General features: G+C 38.6%; 1 protein-coding gene across 5 annotated transcripts in view; it reads left to right on the top strand.

Annotated features, from left to right (window-relative positions):
• SEMA3C (semaphorin 3C) overlaps nt 1-15,507 on the top strand; it is a 185,313-nt gene extending 169,806 nt beyond the window's left edge. For all 5 annotated transcript variants that reach the window (XM_017342732.4, XM_089328514.1, XM_008258295.5 and 2 more), the window contains exons 16-18: nt 5,188-5,255; nt 8,308-8,438; nt 12,682-15,507. In XM_017342732.4, the coding sequence (XP_017198221.1) occupies nt 5,188-5,255; nt 8,308-8,438; nt 12,682-13,095 (613 nt within the window). In that variant the 3' untranslated portion in view covers nt 13,096-15,507. The remainder of the gene's footprint in view (nt 1-5,187; nt 5,256-8,307; nt 8,439-12,681) is intronic.
• The last annotated feature ends 1,751 nt before the right edge of the window (nt 15,508-17,258 follow it).

The raw sequence follows: 17,258 nt of genomic DNA, 5'->3' as shown, positions 1-17,258 counted from the left end.
CAATAAGTAAATAAAGAAAACCACTAGTACTCATATAACAAGTAATGATAAGGTTTATGAATTTAAAAACAACACAGAAGGTGGGAGAAACACTTGGGAAGCAGCGATTCACAGTGTTAAGTGGGTGGTTGGGAGACTTTACAGCAGGCATACTATTTGAAGGAGGATAAAATGTAAAATTAAAGCTTGCTTTGAAGTCCTAGGGTATGAAGAGTTTGGGTGAGGGGGAGTGATAGAAACTGCAAGTTGGGAGGCCCCTGTATATGCAGGTGAGATGTAATGATTGCTCAGGGTTGATGGAAGTAGGGCTGGCAAAAAGTGATCTAACCTGGAGAGCGCTATGCTACTGATGTATTGGTTGTGGGAGGTGAGAGAAATAGAGATATCAAACACAGTCCAAGGGAATGGGCTTTTATCCAAGCAGGTAAGATGCTTGTTAAGATACTGTATCTCACACTGGAGTCCCTGGATTCAATTCCTGGTAGCTTGGACTCCTAAATATAGTTTCCTGTTAATGTAGACCCTAGGGGACAGCTCATGAGGCTCAAATAGTTAGGTCCCAATTACTCATGTGGGAGATGTGGTTTGAGTTTCTGTCTCCCAGCATTAGCCTGGTCCAGACTCAACCAGTATGGACATTTGGGGAGTGAAGCAGTAGATTGGAGTGCTCTCTCTCCCTCTCTCTCTCTGTCTCTCTCTCTTTCAGTTTGTGCATGTGTGTGTGTGTGTTTCTATGTGTTTCTACCTCTCAAATAAAAGAAAATCCAAGTTCTCCAAATAGAGTGTGAAGATATGTGTTGATGTCATTTCCTGATGTGGGAAAAGTATCAAAGGAGCCAGGTTGCGGGGAGAAAGATGAAAGCTGGTGATATCTGTGAGATACTCGAGTGAAGGCGTTGGGTTGGTGGTTGGAGATGTGCCTCTGGAGTAGAGAGGCGTGGCCTAGGCTGGATCATTTGCATCTTCTATCCTTAAAAGCATGGAATGTGCAGAAGAGTACTCCTACTCTTTAATCCAGGACCCCTTCATATCAGGGTTCAGAGTTTCTGTTTCTTCAAGTCATTTTAGGAGTTAGTAGTGAAGTCCCTGTGTTATTTTGATTCCTGAATTGAATTTCGGGGCCTCGTTGAAAAGGCATATTTGACTTTTTTTTTTTTTTTTTTTTTTTTTTTACATTTCCTAAGTTTCTGTAAAAACATGAGCTGGCTCTTTGGATTACATATTCACCAATCTATTACAGCCCCAGTCATCCTTTCTAAGATTCCACATTGCCCCCACCCATGACTACAAATCATGTTTTTAATCATGCTTTTTTAATAAGGAATTGAAATAATTTTGCATTTCTTTACTGATATAATAACATGTCTCTTTTAAATCATGTATGATAGCTTGAGAAAGTAGTATCCATTTAAAGAGCTATGTTGATTATTTCTAAACTTGTCTTAATTCTATCTTGAAGAACCTGAAAATGTCATAAAAATATCACACTGAAAGTGTCTACGCTCTTAGATTTTCCAAGTTATTTCCAAACACTGTAAAGCATATACTCATAGGGAAACAAAATAGATTTTCTGAATGAGTTAACTGTTGGCTAAATTCCCATCCTCAAATTCAGTAGTAAGATGAAAATGATCATTTGGAATATTTTCCACATTAATTTTCTCTAATGGTGACAAGTTACCTGGTTTTCCTCGGATTACGCTGTCTGTCTAACTGAAACACAGACATCATTAGAGAAACTCATAAGACTGAAGATCAAAAGTAAGTTTTTTGAACTGCAGCAACAGAGAAGTCCAGTTATGCTGTCCCTAGAAATCAATAGAATCCATTCTTCCACAGAATACAGTTGTTAAATATCATTGGTTTGGCCGGCACCACGGCTCACTAGGCTAATCCTCCGCTTGCGGTGCTGGCACCCCGGGTTCTAGTCCCAGTTGAGGCGCCGGATTCTGTCCCAGTTGCACCTCTTCCAGTCCAGTTCTCTGCTGTGGCCTGGGAGGGCAGTGGAGGATGGCCCAAATGCTCGGGCCCTGCACCTGCATGGGAGACCAGGAGGAAGCACCTGGCCCCTGGCTTCGGATTGCCACAGTGCGCCAGCCGTAGCAGCCATTTAGGGGGTGAACCAACGGAAGGAAGACCTTTATCTCTGTCTCTCTCTCTCTCACTGTCTAACTCTGCCTGTCAAAAAAAAATATCATTGGTTCAGGAAATTTTCTTTTTCTTTTCTTCTCCCTCCCCCCTTCCCTCTTTCTCTCTTTCTCTCCCTTCCTCCTTCCCTCCTTCCCTCCCTCCCTTCTTCTCTCTCTCTCATTCTTTCTCTCTAACATGGCTCATAGTAAACCATGGAAGCATTTTTTTCCCTCTCCACTCTTAAGTACCTTAAATATTTGTGCACTGGTATCAAATATTGCAGTTTAGTCTCTAATGTTATTTATTCTGGATTCAGACATGTGGTTAGAAATTTTATTTTAAGACAAGATAATCAGTTCAATTTTCAAGTAAAATGCTGTTCTATACAAGAATAAAATGATTTCATTGTTTATCCAAGGGAGTGGACTGTAATGGATGAAGCATTGACAAGCTGGACCAAATCCCCAACCCTACATGCAATATGATATGGCTCTGCCTACCAGCATGCCTTGGTGATGCAGACAGAGGGAATCTACACATCCAGAATCTCAGATGGCTGCTTTGCTCTCTTAGGCCAAGCCTTAGTAATGTGTTTCTGTTTTTGAATGCCTGGAAGCTGATACAATAAATTCAGCTTGTCCAACTTGAGAGTTTATATACATGAGTAAACCATTACATAGCGCTGATCACAGGACAATAAATTTAACCATTGTGCATGATATTGCTCATCTAGATGGTTGACAATGAGCAGGTCAACTTAAGAACTCTGGTGGAGTGCTCATATAACATCATCCCAACTTGGCTAGTAGTAAATAATGCCATGACTTCAAATGCAGCAAATGGAATGCAGTAAAAGCCTGACATGGAATCTATTCTAGAATATAGTATTTACTTTATTTTTTTATGTAAGAGTGACTAAAATTTTATGTAAGAGTGACTAATTTCCACTGTTTTGGGTGTAGGATTGTATAAAAACATGCAAATGAATAAGGACCTTGAAGCATTTTTGGAAAAGGAACACTTAAATGGAACAAAATCTTATACCTGTATTTTTGTAAATAAATGCATATAAAGAGCTATGTACATAAAGTAATAACTGTTGGCTATAACTTAAAAATTAAGTTTTTTATTTGGGATTGTTTTGCTGTATACATTTAATAACCATTATGTGAATTTAGTATTTTTGTTCTTGCTGGATATTTTAATTTAGCTGCTTATTTATATATTTTTTTCAGTAATGACAGTAAAGAATTTAGCTCTGTAGTTCCAATATTTAAAGAGTCCCTTCTGTGTCACTTAGAGCAATGTTCATATCCAGGATGTCTCTCTCAGAGGATTTTATTTGCTCTATTTTGATTTTTTACACTGTATAATAAAATTGATAATAAAATTTAGAGAATCGAAGACTCAAGAAATTAAAAAATTAGAATCCAAATAAAACTTTCATATAAACAACAAGGATTTTACAAAGAATTTGACTGTTTGAAACACTTAAGCTAATAATGTCTAACAACTAATTGCAGAGAATGATAGAATTTGATCCAAGATAAACTTTAAAAACCAATAAGGCATTGGGCGGGGACATTGTGGCACAGCAGGTTAAGCTGAAGCTTGTGATGCAGGCATCCTATATGGGAGCACCAGTTGAAGTCCCACCTGCTCTGCTACTGATCCAGCTCCCTGCTACTGTGCTGCTGAGTCAGGAGATGATGGCGCAAGTACTTGGGTCCTGTCACCCACATGGGAGATTCCAGGTTCCTGGCTCCAGCCTGGCCCAGTCCCAGCCATTTTGTGAATGAATCAGGTCATGTGCACTCATATGGGGAGTGAACCGGGGATGGAAGATGTCTGTCTATCACTCTGCCTTTGAAATACTTAAGTCTTTCAAAGAAAATCAATAAGAGATATTTGGGGGACAACTATGGAAATTTTAATATAGAATGTACAGATGATATTATTAAGTAAATATTATCTTTAGCATGTATATATATACATATATACACACATACACACACACAGCAGTATATATGTGGTATATACCTGTACTTGACAGAGAATAAAATTAATGTGGCAAAACACAACAATTCATGAATCTAGGTATGCCAGTGTCTTCTGCACTCCTGTATTCATTTTCCTGTAAACTTGAATGTTTTCTCCTTTTTTTAAAGATTTTATTTATTTATTTGAGAGGTAGAGTTACAGACAGTGAAAGAAAGAGACAGAGTCTTCCATCTGCTGGTTCACTTCCTAGATGCCTGCAATGGCTGGAGCTGCACTGATCCCAAGTCAGGAGTTTCTTCTGGGTCTCCCACATGGGTACAGGGGCCCAAGGACTCGAGCCATCTTCCACTGCTTTCCCAGGCCATAGCAGAGAGCTGGACTGGAAGAAGGGCAGCCGGGACTAGAACCGTCCCCCATATCAAAATCCAGCACCACAGGTGGAGGATTAACCTACTGCACCACAGCGCCGGCCCCTTGAATGTTTTCAAACTAAAATCTGAAGGAAAACACTTTTTCTTTGATATGGATAATGTTACTTAACTTCATAGTTTAATGTCCATATCTGTTTGGTTTGTTTCAAACCGGTTTTAATGTATGTAACAAGTGTTAGCTTTTGCAAGAAAAAATATGTTTATTTAAGTAAAGCTCTTATATGAAAGAAAATGCTACTGAATTTATCATTTAGGTCATAGTTTTGGAAAATTTTGGATGAGTGTCTCTATCCTAAAATTTTACAATCTCAGTTATAGAATCTAGCATTTACCTAGGAAGTCTGTAAAATACCATATTTATAGACATTGCATCACAAATGGCAGAGGGGAGGGACTGAATTTATTTGGATTGAGAGCTAAGGTAGGTATCTACTCTCTCATGGATGCATTGAGCCATTGAATGGGAAATGTCAGATTGCTACATCAGTAATCAGACCTTCTATTTTAATTTTTATGAGAGCTTAGGCAATCAGCAGATTCTAAAGTTTAGAATTGCAATGTTTCATAAGTGGTATAATTAGCAATGATAATTCTAAGTCCCTTTCATGTATTTCTGTACTTATAGAAGGAGTCGAAGACAAGACGTGAGACATGGAAATCCACTGACCCAGTGCAGAGGGTTTAATCTAAAAGGTATGAAAATTGAGCAACAATCAGTCTTGGTAAGCAGTGCAAGGCTGCCAATCAGTAAAGGGACATGTGGTGTTAAATCCAAGCCTCTCATTTTAAAGCAAGTCACCAAAGACATTTCTGGTATTCAAATATGGCCATTAAAATGTTATTTACTGAGAATTGTGATACCTAAATGTCTGTAAACACATCTACTTCCAGAATATTCGTTGGTAGGTTTTTCATACTTTTTTTTTTTAAATTACAGATCTTCTTAGTTACTATTTTCTTTCTGAAGGAAATTTTTCAAAATTTACTACTGAAGAACACATCAAACAGTGCTTTTTATTTCTGTAAAAATATGTTAAATACAATTTAGGGCTTTGGCCATTCTGCAGCACAAAGTTCACTCTGTCTGCTGTAGCACAGCAATTCCTCCAGCCAGCCCCAGATATTTTTCATCTTCCCAAAATGAATCCCTATGCCTATTACATTCTAACTAAGCATGCCTTCTTCCCTTCAGCCCCGGGCAGCTGCCACTCTACTGTCGGATAAATTTCTTATGAACTTGACTTCTCTAGCTTCCTCTTATATAGTGAACTCATGCAACATTTGGTCTTGTGTGACTGGCTTTCTTTGCTTAGCCTATAAGTGTCCAAGAGTCATTCCTACCATATCAGTATTTTCTCCCTGGGGGAGGCTGAAAAAGATTCTATGGTGCATGCACACAGTGCTGCATTTTGCTGATCCATTCATCCATCACCAGATACATGGGTTGCTTGCACCTTTTACTGTGTTGAATAATACTGCTAATGTACACGGATGGACTCAGCGCCTTGTTGCTGTAGACAGTCCTGCCTTGTGTTTTGCAGTTCATCTGACCTCTTCCTTGCCAGCCAGACACAGAGACACCATGTTATTATCCTTCTCCCACCAACCGGAAGTGTCTCCAAGCAGACCTTCCTCCTGACTCCCCAGGGTGCTAGAGCTGTGCTGTTTCAAAAATTAACCCGCAGACTCCTCTTTATAATTCTTTTAGTCTGGGATTTCCTTTGGTAAAGGATGTTATTCTCATTACAAACTACCCTAACTGCAAGGAACAACTTAAAACAGATTTTGCGGAATTGTTCCTTAAGTCTCACTGAAGGAATAAATCAAAGTTACTGTTTCTCTATTAACTGAGTATTTTACAGAAATGTGTCAAATCCCATGAAAGGTAGTAATTGTCAGAGTGGTAAGATTAGTGATAACAGCAAGCAGATACTGATACAAATTTTTGTCAGAACCTGAGTGTCTTTTTATGATTGTTTCACTTAGTGCTCATGAATCTGTTAGAGTCTGTTATTGTACCTGCTTTATGAATGAGAATTCTCGTCATGTCTAAGTGACTACATGATGATACCCAATGCTTGACCTAATTTAATGCTTTTATTAAGGAACTTGTGTGAAATAATTGTAACTCCTGTTTTAGACATGAGTAGATCCAGTCACTGGTCTAAGGCTACACAGCCAATTGGGGTGAAGTTGTGATTTCATCCCTGATTCCTCTGATTCCACAGAGTGTTCCCAGCGACTACATCCTCCTGCAGCCAAGCTGTGTTCTCTGTCCTTTTCTTGTGTTTCTGAACTTCCTCTGCACCACATTGAGTATAGAATTGAGGATAAACCTGCCTTTGGTATTGCCTGGCACCTACCAACTCCTAACGTTCTGTTTCCTCAAAGCTCACAGCCTCTCTCTCTGTGTCTCTCCTGCATCTCTTATGAGCAAACATTCATGTCCTGGCTGCTCCACTTCATATCGAGCTTCCTGCTAATGGCCTGGGAAAGCAGCAGAAGATGGCCCAAGTGCTTGGGCCCCTGTCACTCAACATGGGAGACCTGGGTGAAGCTCCTGGCTTTGCACTGGTCCAGCTGTGGCCACTGAAGCCATCTGGGGAGTGAACCAATGGGTAGAATATTTCTCTCTCTGTCTTTCCCTCTCTCTCTGTAACTCTGACTTTCAAAATAAATCAATCATTAAAAAAGAAAAAACTCACAGCTTCAGTTAGCTCAGCTGAGAAGCTACCTTGCAGGTACATTATAATAATTAGGTGCCCAAAATAATATGGAGTGCAATCTTTGGTACAGAATCCCATGAGGGGCTGGCGCCATGGCTCACTTGGTTAATACTCCACCTGCAGTGCCGGTATCCCATATGGGTGCCAGTTCTAGTCCCGGTTGCTCCTCTTCCAGTCCCTCTCTCTACTGTGGCCCGGGAGGGCAGTGGAGGATGTCCCAGGTTCTTGGGCCCCTGCACCCTCTTGGGAGACCAGGACGAAGCACCTGGCTCCAGGCTTCGGACGGGCGCAGTGCCGGCTGTGGTGGCCATTTGGGAAGTGAACCAATGGAGGGAGAACCTTTCTCTCTGTCTCTCTCTCTCTCTCTCTCTCTCTCTCACTGTCTGTAACTAACTCTACCTGTCAAATAAATAAAAGAAGAAAGAAAAGAATCCCATGAATCAACATGAATCCCTTCATCAATAAGAAGGTCTTAAATTAATCATCTTGCTCTCTACCCCTTTATGTTGTGTTTTTTTTTTTTTTTAAAGATTTATTTATTTATTTTGAATGTCAGAGTTAGAGAGATAAAGGAAGAGACAGACAGATGAAGGAGAAAGATCTTCCATCTGCTGGTTCACTCCCAGATGGCCACAATGGCCAGGGCTGGGCCAGGCCACAGCCAGGAACCCTGAGCTCCAGACAGGTCTCACAAGTAGGTGCAGGGGCCCAAGCACTTGAGCCATCTTCCCAGGCCGTAAGTAGAGAGTTGGATGCGAAGTAGAGTAGTGGGGACTGGAACCAGTGCCCACCTGGGATGCCAGCATCATGGATGGTGTCTTTACCCGCTATGCCACAATGCCATCCCATCCCTTTATGTTAAACAGCACAGTGCAACCATGTAAAGCGGTTGCCTTGTTCAGTAGTAGCACCACCTTCTGTCAGCTGCACTATTTGATCAGAGTCACAGAGCAATCAATACTCACGAAACAGAATGTGCTCTAACTTCTATTCTCTCCCTTTTATTTCTTGCTCTACAGCATATAGAAATGCGGCTGAAATTGTTCAGTATGGAGTGAAAAATAACACCACGTTCCTCGAGTGTGCCCCCAAGTCTCCACAGGCATCCATCAAGTGGTTGTTACAGAAGGGCAAGGACAGGAGGAAAGAGGTGAGTGACTCACAGGGCGGGGATCAGTGAGGGCTCCGCCCTCAGTCACTGCCCCTCGGTGAGGTCAGGGCAAAGGGCAAAGGACCAGCTTCTGAAATCCTCTTCTGTTTTGAGAAGACAAGGACCACCCTCTTTAGAACCCCTTTGTGCTTAGAATGGATGGATTGCTTAGAAGTCCTCTCTGTCTGCCCACCTCTGTGATGGTGATTGAATCAAGAGCCAGGTAGATGGTTTGAAAACGTCCTACTCTCCATGCATCATAAAATCTGAAGGAGAAATGCAGCCTTCTGGATTTGTGTGTCCTGTTGTAGCAATTTAGTTACTAGCTACTAAGTTGATTAAGGCCAAGTCAAATGGAGAGCCTCATAAGCTACAGAACGCAGGAGATCACACATCACATTTAAACAAATGTTGGTTCTTTAGGAGCAAATACTTTGCAGCTCCGAGTTGCCTGTGAGCTATTGAGCAAGCTGTGTCTCCAGTGTTAAGGAAGATTAAGATGTAGGCTGAGGGCCATGTGCATAAGAGGAGATTTAATTATCTGTAGGAAAGATGAAGTAGTTCCCAGAACCCTATCTTTTACCAGAAGTCTATGATACGTTAAGAAATCTTTGAAAAAAAAATTAAATAATTATCAGAGATGACTTTCTTCCTGTAAAATCTGCCATCAAAGACACCATAAAATGCCTGCAGTTTAATTAATTTTTAATTGATTGACTGGATGTGCTTTGCAAAATAACATGGGGTGCAAGTCATAATGTGTGCTGGTGATGACTGTGGCTAGGTCATGAACATGAGACTATAAATGATTAATCCTTCCATAAAACGTCTATATGCTTGCATATGAGTTGAATAACTGGTTGTTAACCAAGAATTACCTAATATGGATAAAATATTTTCTTTTAGTCAGTAAAAAATGTAATAAAACAATATACAAGTGAATGTGTGAGTAATTCCCATTATTTAAAATTAAAGTAAATAATTATTATAGGCTTGAATACATACCATAGAAATTAATAATAAAATTTTAAATGTAAAAGAAATTTAAATATATGTTTTACATTTAATCTTTGTTGTGATGTTTGCAGTGCTTAATTACGGAACACTGTGGAGACAGAGCTGTTACTATCTTGATTTTTCTTCCCATCTCAAAAACATAAGGATATAATAATTTAACAATACGATACAATTAATTCTACCACAGTCATGAAAATGTATTCTGTTCACAAATTAAGTAGAATTAATTTAATTTTAAAAAGCTATTACTGTTTTATTAATTTTTTTCTTGATTCTTTCTTACTGCTTCAGGCAAACATATCCATTGTTCACATTACTGATGTTTAAAAATTGAGCATTTTTTTAAAAAGTAAGATAAGTGGCAAAACCTCATGATATAAAATGCCAGTAGCATAAAGTGAGAACTAAAACCCTTCTTCTCCTTTAGTACTTATTCCCACTTAGACTATAAGGTTTCTAAGAGTTATGTATTCTATCATTATATATTCCTCCAAATATGCTTTATAAATTATCTCTCTCTCCCTCTGTGTATGTGTGTTTCACACACAAACACTCACACACAGTCTTTAATACCAGTACAAATCAGCTACCTCCGTTTTATTGGCTGCATGCTATTCCTCTGTGTGAATGCATCTTGTAGTTTTTAAAGGCCCTCCTTATTAAGTTATTTCTTGTTTTTCTTATCAGAAGCTAGTGTTCTGGCACAGCGGGTTAAGCTGCTATCTGCAACACTGGCATCTCATATGAGAGGTGGATATGTCCCAGCTGTTGCACTTCCAATCCAGCTCCCTGCTCTTGCATCTAGGAAAGCAGTGAAGGTGGCTTGAGTGCTTGGGTTCCTTTCACCCATATGGGAGACTTGGATGGAGTTGCAGGCTCCTGGCTTCAGCCTGGCCTAGCCCAGGCTGTACTAGACATTTGGGGAGCGAACCAGTGGGTGTTAAGAACTCACTCTCTCTCCTCCTCTCTCCCTCTCCTCCTCTCTTCCTCTCTCCCTTTATCCTCTCCTTCTCTCTTTGAAACTCTGCCTTTCAAATAAATAAACAAATCTCAAAGCATACCCAATGTGTACAAACTGGCATATTTGTAAGAGTATATTTTCTAAATAAATTCCTGGAAATGAAATGGCTATACCAAATATTATGGACGTACCTTATGGATATTAAACTGGACTCAAAAAACTCTTTCCAATTATGCACAGATTGAAAAATCTTTCATTTCTTTAATTTCTGAATGCATTTACTCCTTCTGTAAATTATTGTTAAGGTACACTTAAACGTAAGAAGATTAATGTCAAAACTTGGTTTCTTCATTTTGTCCTAGTGAGTTTTCTATTTTCTAATTCTGTTCTATCATTTGGCTTTCAATACTAGCTTAGCTTTTTGTGCTTCTCAGTTTTTTTTTTTTTTTAATCAAAAACAATCTTTGAGGGAGTAGGCATTTAGCTTAGTGGTTAAGACACCATTAAAGATGCCTGTGTCTCATACTGGGGTACCCGGGTACCTGGCCTCAGCTCCTGATTCCAGCTTCCTGCTCATAGCAACCCTAGGAGGTGATAGCCCCAGTGACTGGGGGCCTTGCTACCCACACAGGAGAATGAGACTGAGTTTCTGGCTCCCAGCTTCAGCCTCTCCCAGCCCTGGCCACTGCAGGTATCTCATAATATCTGGGATCTGTTCTCAGGTTCAGGCCCTGATCAAGCTCCCTGTCAATGCAGACTCTGGAAGGTCGTGGTAGTGGCCCAGGTGATTGGGTTGCTGCTCCTGGCTTTGGGCCTGGCCAAGCCCCTCACATGGCAGGCACTTGGGAAGTGAGCCAGTAGATAGAAGCTCTCCCTTTCTCTTTCTCTTTCTTTCTTTCTTTGTCTTTCTCTGCCATCTCTGTCTCTCCAATAAAAAATTTCTTAAAATATTTGACCTGGAGTCAATAATGATGAAATATCTATATGCACAGAACTTTATCATTTACCAAAATATTTCACATGTATTATTCGTTTTTATTTTGGTAAAATTTCTTTTTTCCTCTAAGAAAGGAGTCTTTTAGAGTATACATGTCCCAGAGCTTTTTGTCACTTAGGTTTTTGTCTCTATGTTGGCAATACAAAATGCTTGAACTATACGGAAATTGGATTTCAAACATTTAGCTGATGACTAGCAAATGGTCATTTTACAAGTGTAAACCTGCACAGTAATTAAATATTATCTCATTGCTTTTTATTACCTTTCCTTGGGAAGTGAAACCACATAAAAGACTTATAAGACAATGTCATTTTGCTTTATGTTTTCATGTGGGAAAATGAGAAAATATTCTCAGTGTTTAAAACTCTGCATAGCGCATGTGTTTTTTTAAATTTTAGAATACTCACTCATTGAAAAAAAGATAAAATTCAACCCCTTAGTAGTGTTTCACATTTTTTACAAGTCAGTGAGTCATTTTCTAAAAACATAAAAGAACTCCAGGGTGAGACAGACAGTTTAAATTGCCTGTGAATTTCAACGATATGTGTTGGCTGTGACTCAGATTCCAAGAGTAACAAAAATTCTTTGTCTCTCTATTGAAACTGCTTTTATCAAAGGGGATGCATTTTAAACTCTTTTTTGCCTAAAAGGCAATACCTTCACTTGCACTATCCCTGTGACTGAATCTCAGACCATGCAAAAAACAAATAACAACATATAACAAAAAAATAATAAAAATAATGGAGGGGCCAGCATTTATACATATACATATATATACCTGATACAGCAGGTTAAACTGCCACTTGGCAGTACTGACATTCCATATTGGAACATGATTGTCCCTGCTGTGTTGCTTCTGATCCAGCTCTCTGCTAATGCATCTGGGAAGGCAGCAGATGATGGCCCAACTACTTGGCCCCTGACACCCACATGGGAGACCAGATGGAGGTCCTGACTCGGCTATGGCATGACCAGACCTGGCTGTTTTGGCCATTTGGGGAGTGAATCAGTGGATGTAAGATTTTCTTTGTATCTAAATAGATAGATAGATAGAGATAGACACACATGCCTCCCTCCCCATTGCCCTGCTTTTCTAATTAATTAATTAGAAGGAATCAATGGAAGTGGCCAAACATCTCTATCCACTGAGAAGGAAACTAATTTGTGCTCAATGATCTTGCTGAGTTTGTGAATACCAGCAATATTCTGTATGTGTTATATCATTTTAGAAAATATAGTTTGGAGACTTTACTGTGTTTCTCTCTTAGGTTAAGCTGAATGAACGCATCATAGCCACCTCCCAAGGACTCCTGATCCGCTCTGTTCAAGATTCTGACCAAGGACTGTATCACTGCATTGCAACAGAAAACAGCTTCAAGCAGACCATAGCCAAGATCAACTTCAAAGTTTTAGATTCAGAAATGGTGGCTGTTGTGACGGACAAATGGTCCCCATGGACCTGGGCCAGCTCTGTGAGGGCCCTGCCCTTCCACCCCAAGGACATCATGGGGGCTTTCAGCCACTCGGAAATGCAGATGATAAATCAGTACTGCAAAGACACTCGGCAGCAACACTACCAGGGCGAGGAGTCACAGAGGATGAGAGGGGACTACGGCAAGTTAAAGGCCCTGATCAACAGCCGGAAAAGTAGGAACAGGAGGAATCAGTTGCCAGAGTCCTAATCGTTTCTTACGGGGAGGTTAAGCATCCAATAACAAATGCTCTGTCTTCAACGATCACATTTTGAACAAAGAATCTTGTGCTTTACCCATGAGAAATCACTGAACTTAGGTAATGATTCACTCCTCAAGTGAGTTTTACATGAACTGAAATGAGCATGCGTTTTCTTGTATGATATTGACTAGCACTAGACTTGTCATGGTCTTCATGGTGCATATAAGTATTTAACTCAACCCAGATTTTATTTATATCCTTATTCACCCTTCAAAATCCTTATGGCGGTTACAAACGTAGAATGATTGCATCCCTCGGTTGAAGGAGAGGCATCACCCTGGGGTATTTCTTCCCTGCTCTGGAAGTCCAGAGTTCCAATGTTCAGTAATTTTATAGATGAGAACAAATTCCAGATTCACAGTTTTCACATAGTAAAAGTCATATAAAAATGGGTGCAACAGCATGGCTGATAGAAAATATAAATGACAGGGCACAGGGCATTTGAGTGTTGTACAGAAACATGAATGATTCATAGAGAAAAATGATGGCTTGCTATGATCCCAGTGATATATGTGTTGTTGCTTTAAGATTTAAAAGTTGTCAGTTACTGATATCTGTCATTGATCTTTGTTCCCATGTTTCAAGAAAATAGAATGGGTAACATACACTATAAAGATCACTGGTAGGAGTTATTTATATCAGTGAAGCAGTTGGACTTATCTTGTTAGATTGTCATCTTCTAAACAAAAGCACTTTTGGGGGGAAGTTATTTAAGTTATTCTAGACTTATATAAAATCATACACTATTTAATTGCTTACTATATTGTGTCTGATTTTCTAGTCTGTGTGGCAAATTGGTCAATGTAAGAAGAAAAAGAGTTTTGAAGTACTAAGCTCCTCTATAAGGGAGGAGACCTTCAAAAAGGAGAAAAGAAACAAAATCAAAGTAGAAAATTCAAGTTTATTATGAGGAATTTCTAACAAATGTGGCTCGTTTTCAAATTTGTAGTCAAGTTCAGTGATTCATTTTCACTTTTTAGAAAACCAAGCTCACACATCATACTAATTTTTAAGGCAGCATTTTATTTTTTATAAGCATTTGCTTGTGGTGGGGAGTTGCTCGTTTCATCTGAAAGGAAACAATAATATAAGAAAAATATATTAAAATATTCTTATGTTTATATTGTTTTTTCTTTTCAAACATTCTTTTAAAATGAATATTGCCACATATGTTCACTGGTCAGTGTGGAAAGTTTCATGATGAATAAAATAATTATCTTCTAATTAGTATGTTTGGATAATTTTATTAGAGTATTTTAATACTGAAGTCATTTTCTCCAAGTTAAAAATTAGATAGGGAAAATGTGAGAAATTTCCTCATGTTCTTATATTTCCTTCAAAAACACAAATTTTGGGCTTTTGTTTTGTTTTTAAGACATTTTCATATTTCCAGTTGAAAACAGAAATTCCAAAAAATTCCTATGTATAATCTAGTATTAAAATTTTATGTGAAAGGAACAATCATGCAAAAGATCATCAAGGTAGATACACTACCTTTTTGAAAAATTCAATGAAAGACTTCAAGAGCTAAAATGATTTTGAAAGTCACTGTGCTTACTGTTCAGAATTTAAGAATATAATTTATAATTTAAATGATGATAAATCATGATATTCTGAGGTGGAAAAAACAGCAATTAAAATGAACAAAATAACAGCAAACAACTAGAAGTCTATTGTCCCAAGTGTGTATGATTCTAAACTTTTCTCTAAAGCAGTTTATTATAAAAATGTTTTGTCTGCTTACAAGGTGTAATTAAGCTTCTTTTCCCCAGGATGCACAGACAGAAAGGTGTGTCCATGTAAAGCCAAAATCATCTTCTGTGCTTCTGATCAATCTATACTGTGTACAGAGTTAAAAGTCATTGTTTTAGAGTCACGATTCCCCCTGCTGATTCATGTCAACCCAAACTGATAGACAATAAGGTATTTTGTCTTATAATATTGTTTGTGCTATTTAATGTCCTCTATTTTGACTGGTATTAAACTGTATATACCTTTATTACTTTTCTTTCAAAACTATGGAAGTTGTTTTTGAACATAACTCTGCCAAATATAAAGAAAATTTTCTTTCTCAAAATAATCAATGTATATTGAATATTGGTGATTGATTGGTTTTATTTTATGTAATTTGATGATTCCACAACTTGATATGTTTTTCCATTTGTATTTGTAGATAAAATTTCCTAGAAATGCACTTTTTTTCCCCCAAGTGTAGGTTTGTGAATAGCATGATGAAACTGTCATCACGGTGAATGTTCATTCTCTGTAAGAAAGCAAACAAAACGTAGTTAACCCACTAAAATTTAATTGGACATTGAAATCATTTGTCTGACAAAATAAAACATGTTGAATTCCCCTAAGAATGTCTTTGGTTTTTCTCTTTAATGTAGAGTTGAATTCCTTGTCTACATGATAGAATCTGCTGAATTCTACTATCATAAGCTTTATCTATTTTTGTAAAAAGTACCTATCTAGTTATTTCAAAATTTTAGAATTCCAGAAGGATTCACATGTATAAGTGGTTTTCAAAAAATTGTTGGAAATTGAATATTGTGAAGAAAACTATCCATGGATTTCAAAATTATTTGCACAAAAAATGTTTTTATATTTGTTGTACTTGAAAGAGAGACAGAAATGGGATAGAAACAGACAGATTTTTCATCTACTGATTAACTTCCCAAATGTTCATAACAGCTGGGGATGAGCCAGACTGAAGCCAGGATGCAGAAACTCAATCTGAGTTTCCCACATAGGGAAGTACTTAAACTATCACCTGCTGCTACCCAGGGTATGGATTAGCAGGAAGTTGGCATTAGAAGTGGAGCCAGGACTAAAACCCAGACATTCAATATAATTTCTTAACAGCTACACCAAATGCCCAGTGCCAATATTTCAATTCTCTTTTCCATGAATTTTTTGAAGCACTTTCATAAAATTCTCCTTCAAGAACCAGTAGCCCTCATTCATCCAGTCTCAACCTTTGAGACAGCCAATGTCATCAGTTTTCTGTGTATATTTTCAAGATATTTTTTATGTATGCAAGCAAAGACATATGTTTTCTTCCTAGTATTGTATATCAATCCATGCAGAGTATGCTGTGTCTGCACTGAGGAGAAGTTATAGTTTAGGGCTGTATAAGCTCTGGAGCCACACTTCCTAGATTTGAATCCACACTTCCTGGATTTGAATCCACATGCACTGTCCTATTTTGAGAAAGTTTTTAAATTGCTCTGTGCCTTAGTTCTCTATGTAAGTCCCCGTAAAGTGTTGAGGGAGAATGCATCTTCTGAGGAGTGTTCCATAAGTTCATGTCTCCATTTTCTAGACTGTGATATCTCGCTAGAACTGAAAGGGGTCTTTTAGCAGTATTCTACATCAGGTTCAATGCCAGTGATCCAGGTGAGGCACCTACCATCAGCAGAACAGGTAATAACTTACCAAGGTAATACCTTTGTAAAAGTGAGGGGAAGGAAGCCACAGGTTAGCACATAATTCTGTTAACACATTTGGATGACAGGGCTATCGCAGCTTTATTCTACCTCTGGGCTTTCAATCTGTAATATTGTGAGTAGAGACTAAAGAAAGAACAAAACTTAGAAATGATCTCAATAGCTCTCCCAACCTGAGGATTCTCTACTCCGAATTACCTTATTACTTCTCAGTGTCCTCTTTGCTTATATTTCAATTTAACTTTTGTTCTAAAATAATTTTGTGTATTTCTTATAATTTCGATGTATTTCCAATGCTTTCGTTTCTTATAAGTGAAATTTTTTAAAGATTTATTTATTTATGTGAGATACAGAGTTAGAAGAACAGACAGAGAAAGGTCTTCCATCCGCTGGTTCACTCCGCAGATGACCACAGTGGCCGGAGCTGTGTTGATCTGAAGCCAGGAGCCAGGAGCCAGGAGCTTTCTCCAGGTCTCCCACATGGGTGCAGGGACCCAAGCACCTGAGCCATCTTCCACTGCATTTTCCGGTACTTCAGGAAAGAGCTGGACCAAAGTGGAACAGGTGGGACTCAAACTGTCACCCATATGGGATGCTGGTGCCAGAGGCAGGGGCTTAACCCACTACACCACAGTTCCAACCTAAGTGAAATTTTTTATGTA

Source organism: Oryctolagus cuniculus, chromosome 3 (genome assembly GCF_051225735.1).
Source record: "Oryctolagus cuniculus isolate XC-2025 breed Fujian yellow rabbit chromosome 3, ASM5122573v1, whole genome shotgun sequence".
In the NCBI taxonomy this organism is placed as follows: Eukaryota; Metazoa; Chordata; class Mammalia; order Lagomorpha; family Leporidae; genus Oryctolagus; species Oryctolagus cuniculus.
Note: the sequence above shows the minus strand (reverse complement) of the source record. Positions and strands in the feature narration are given on the sequence as shown.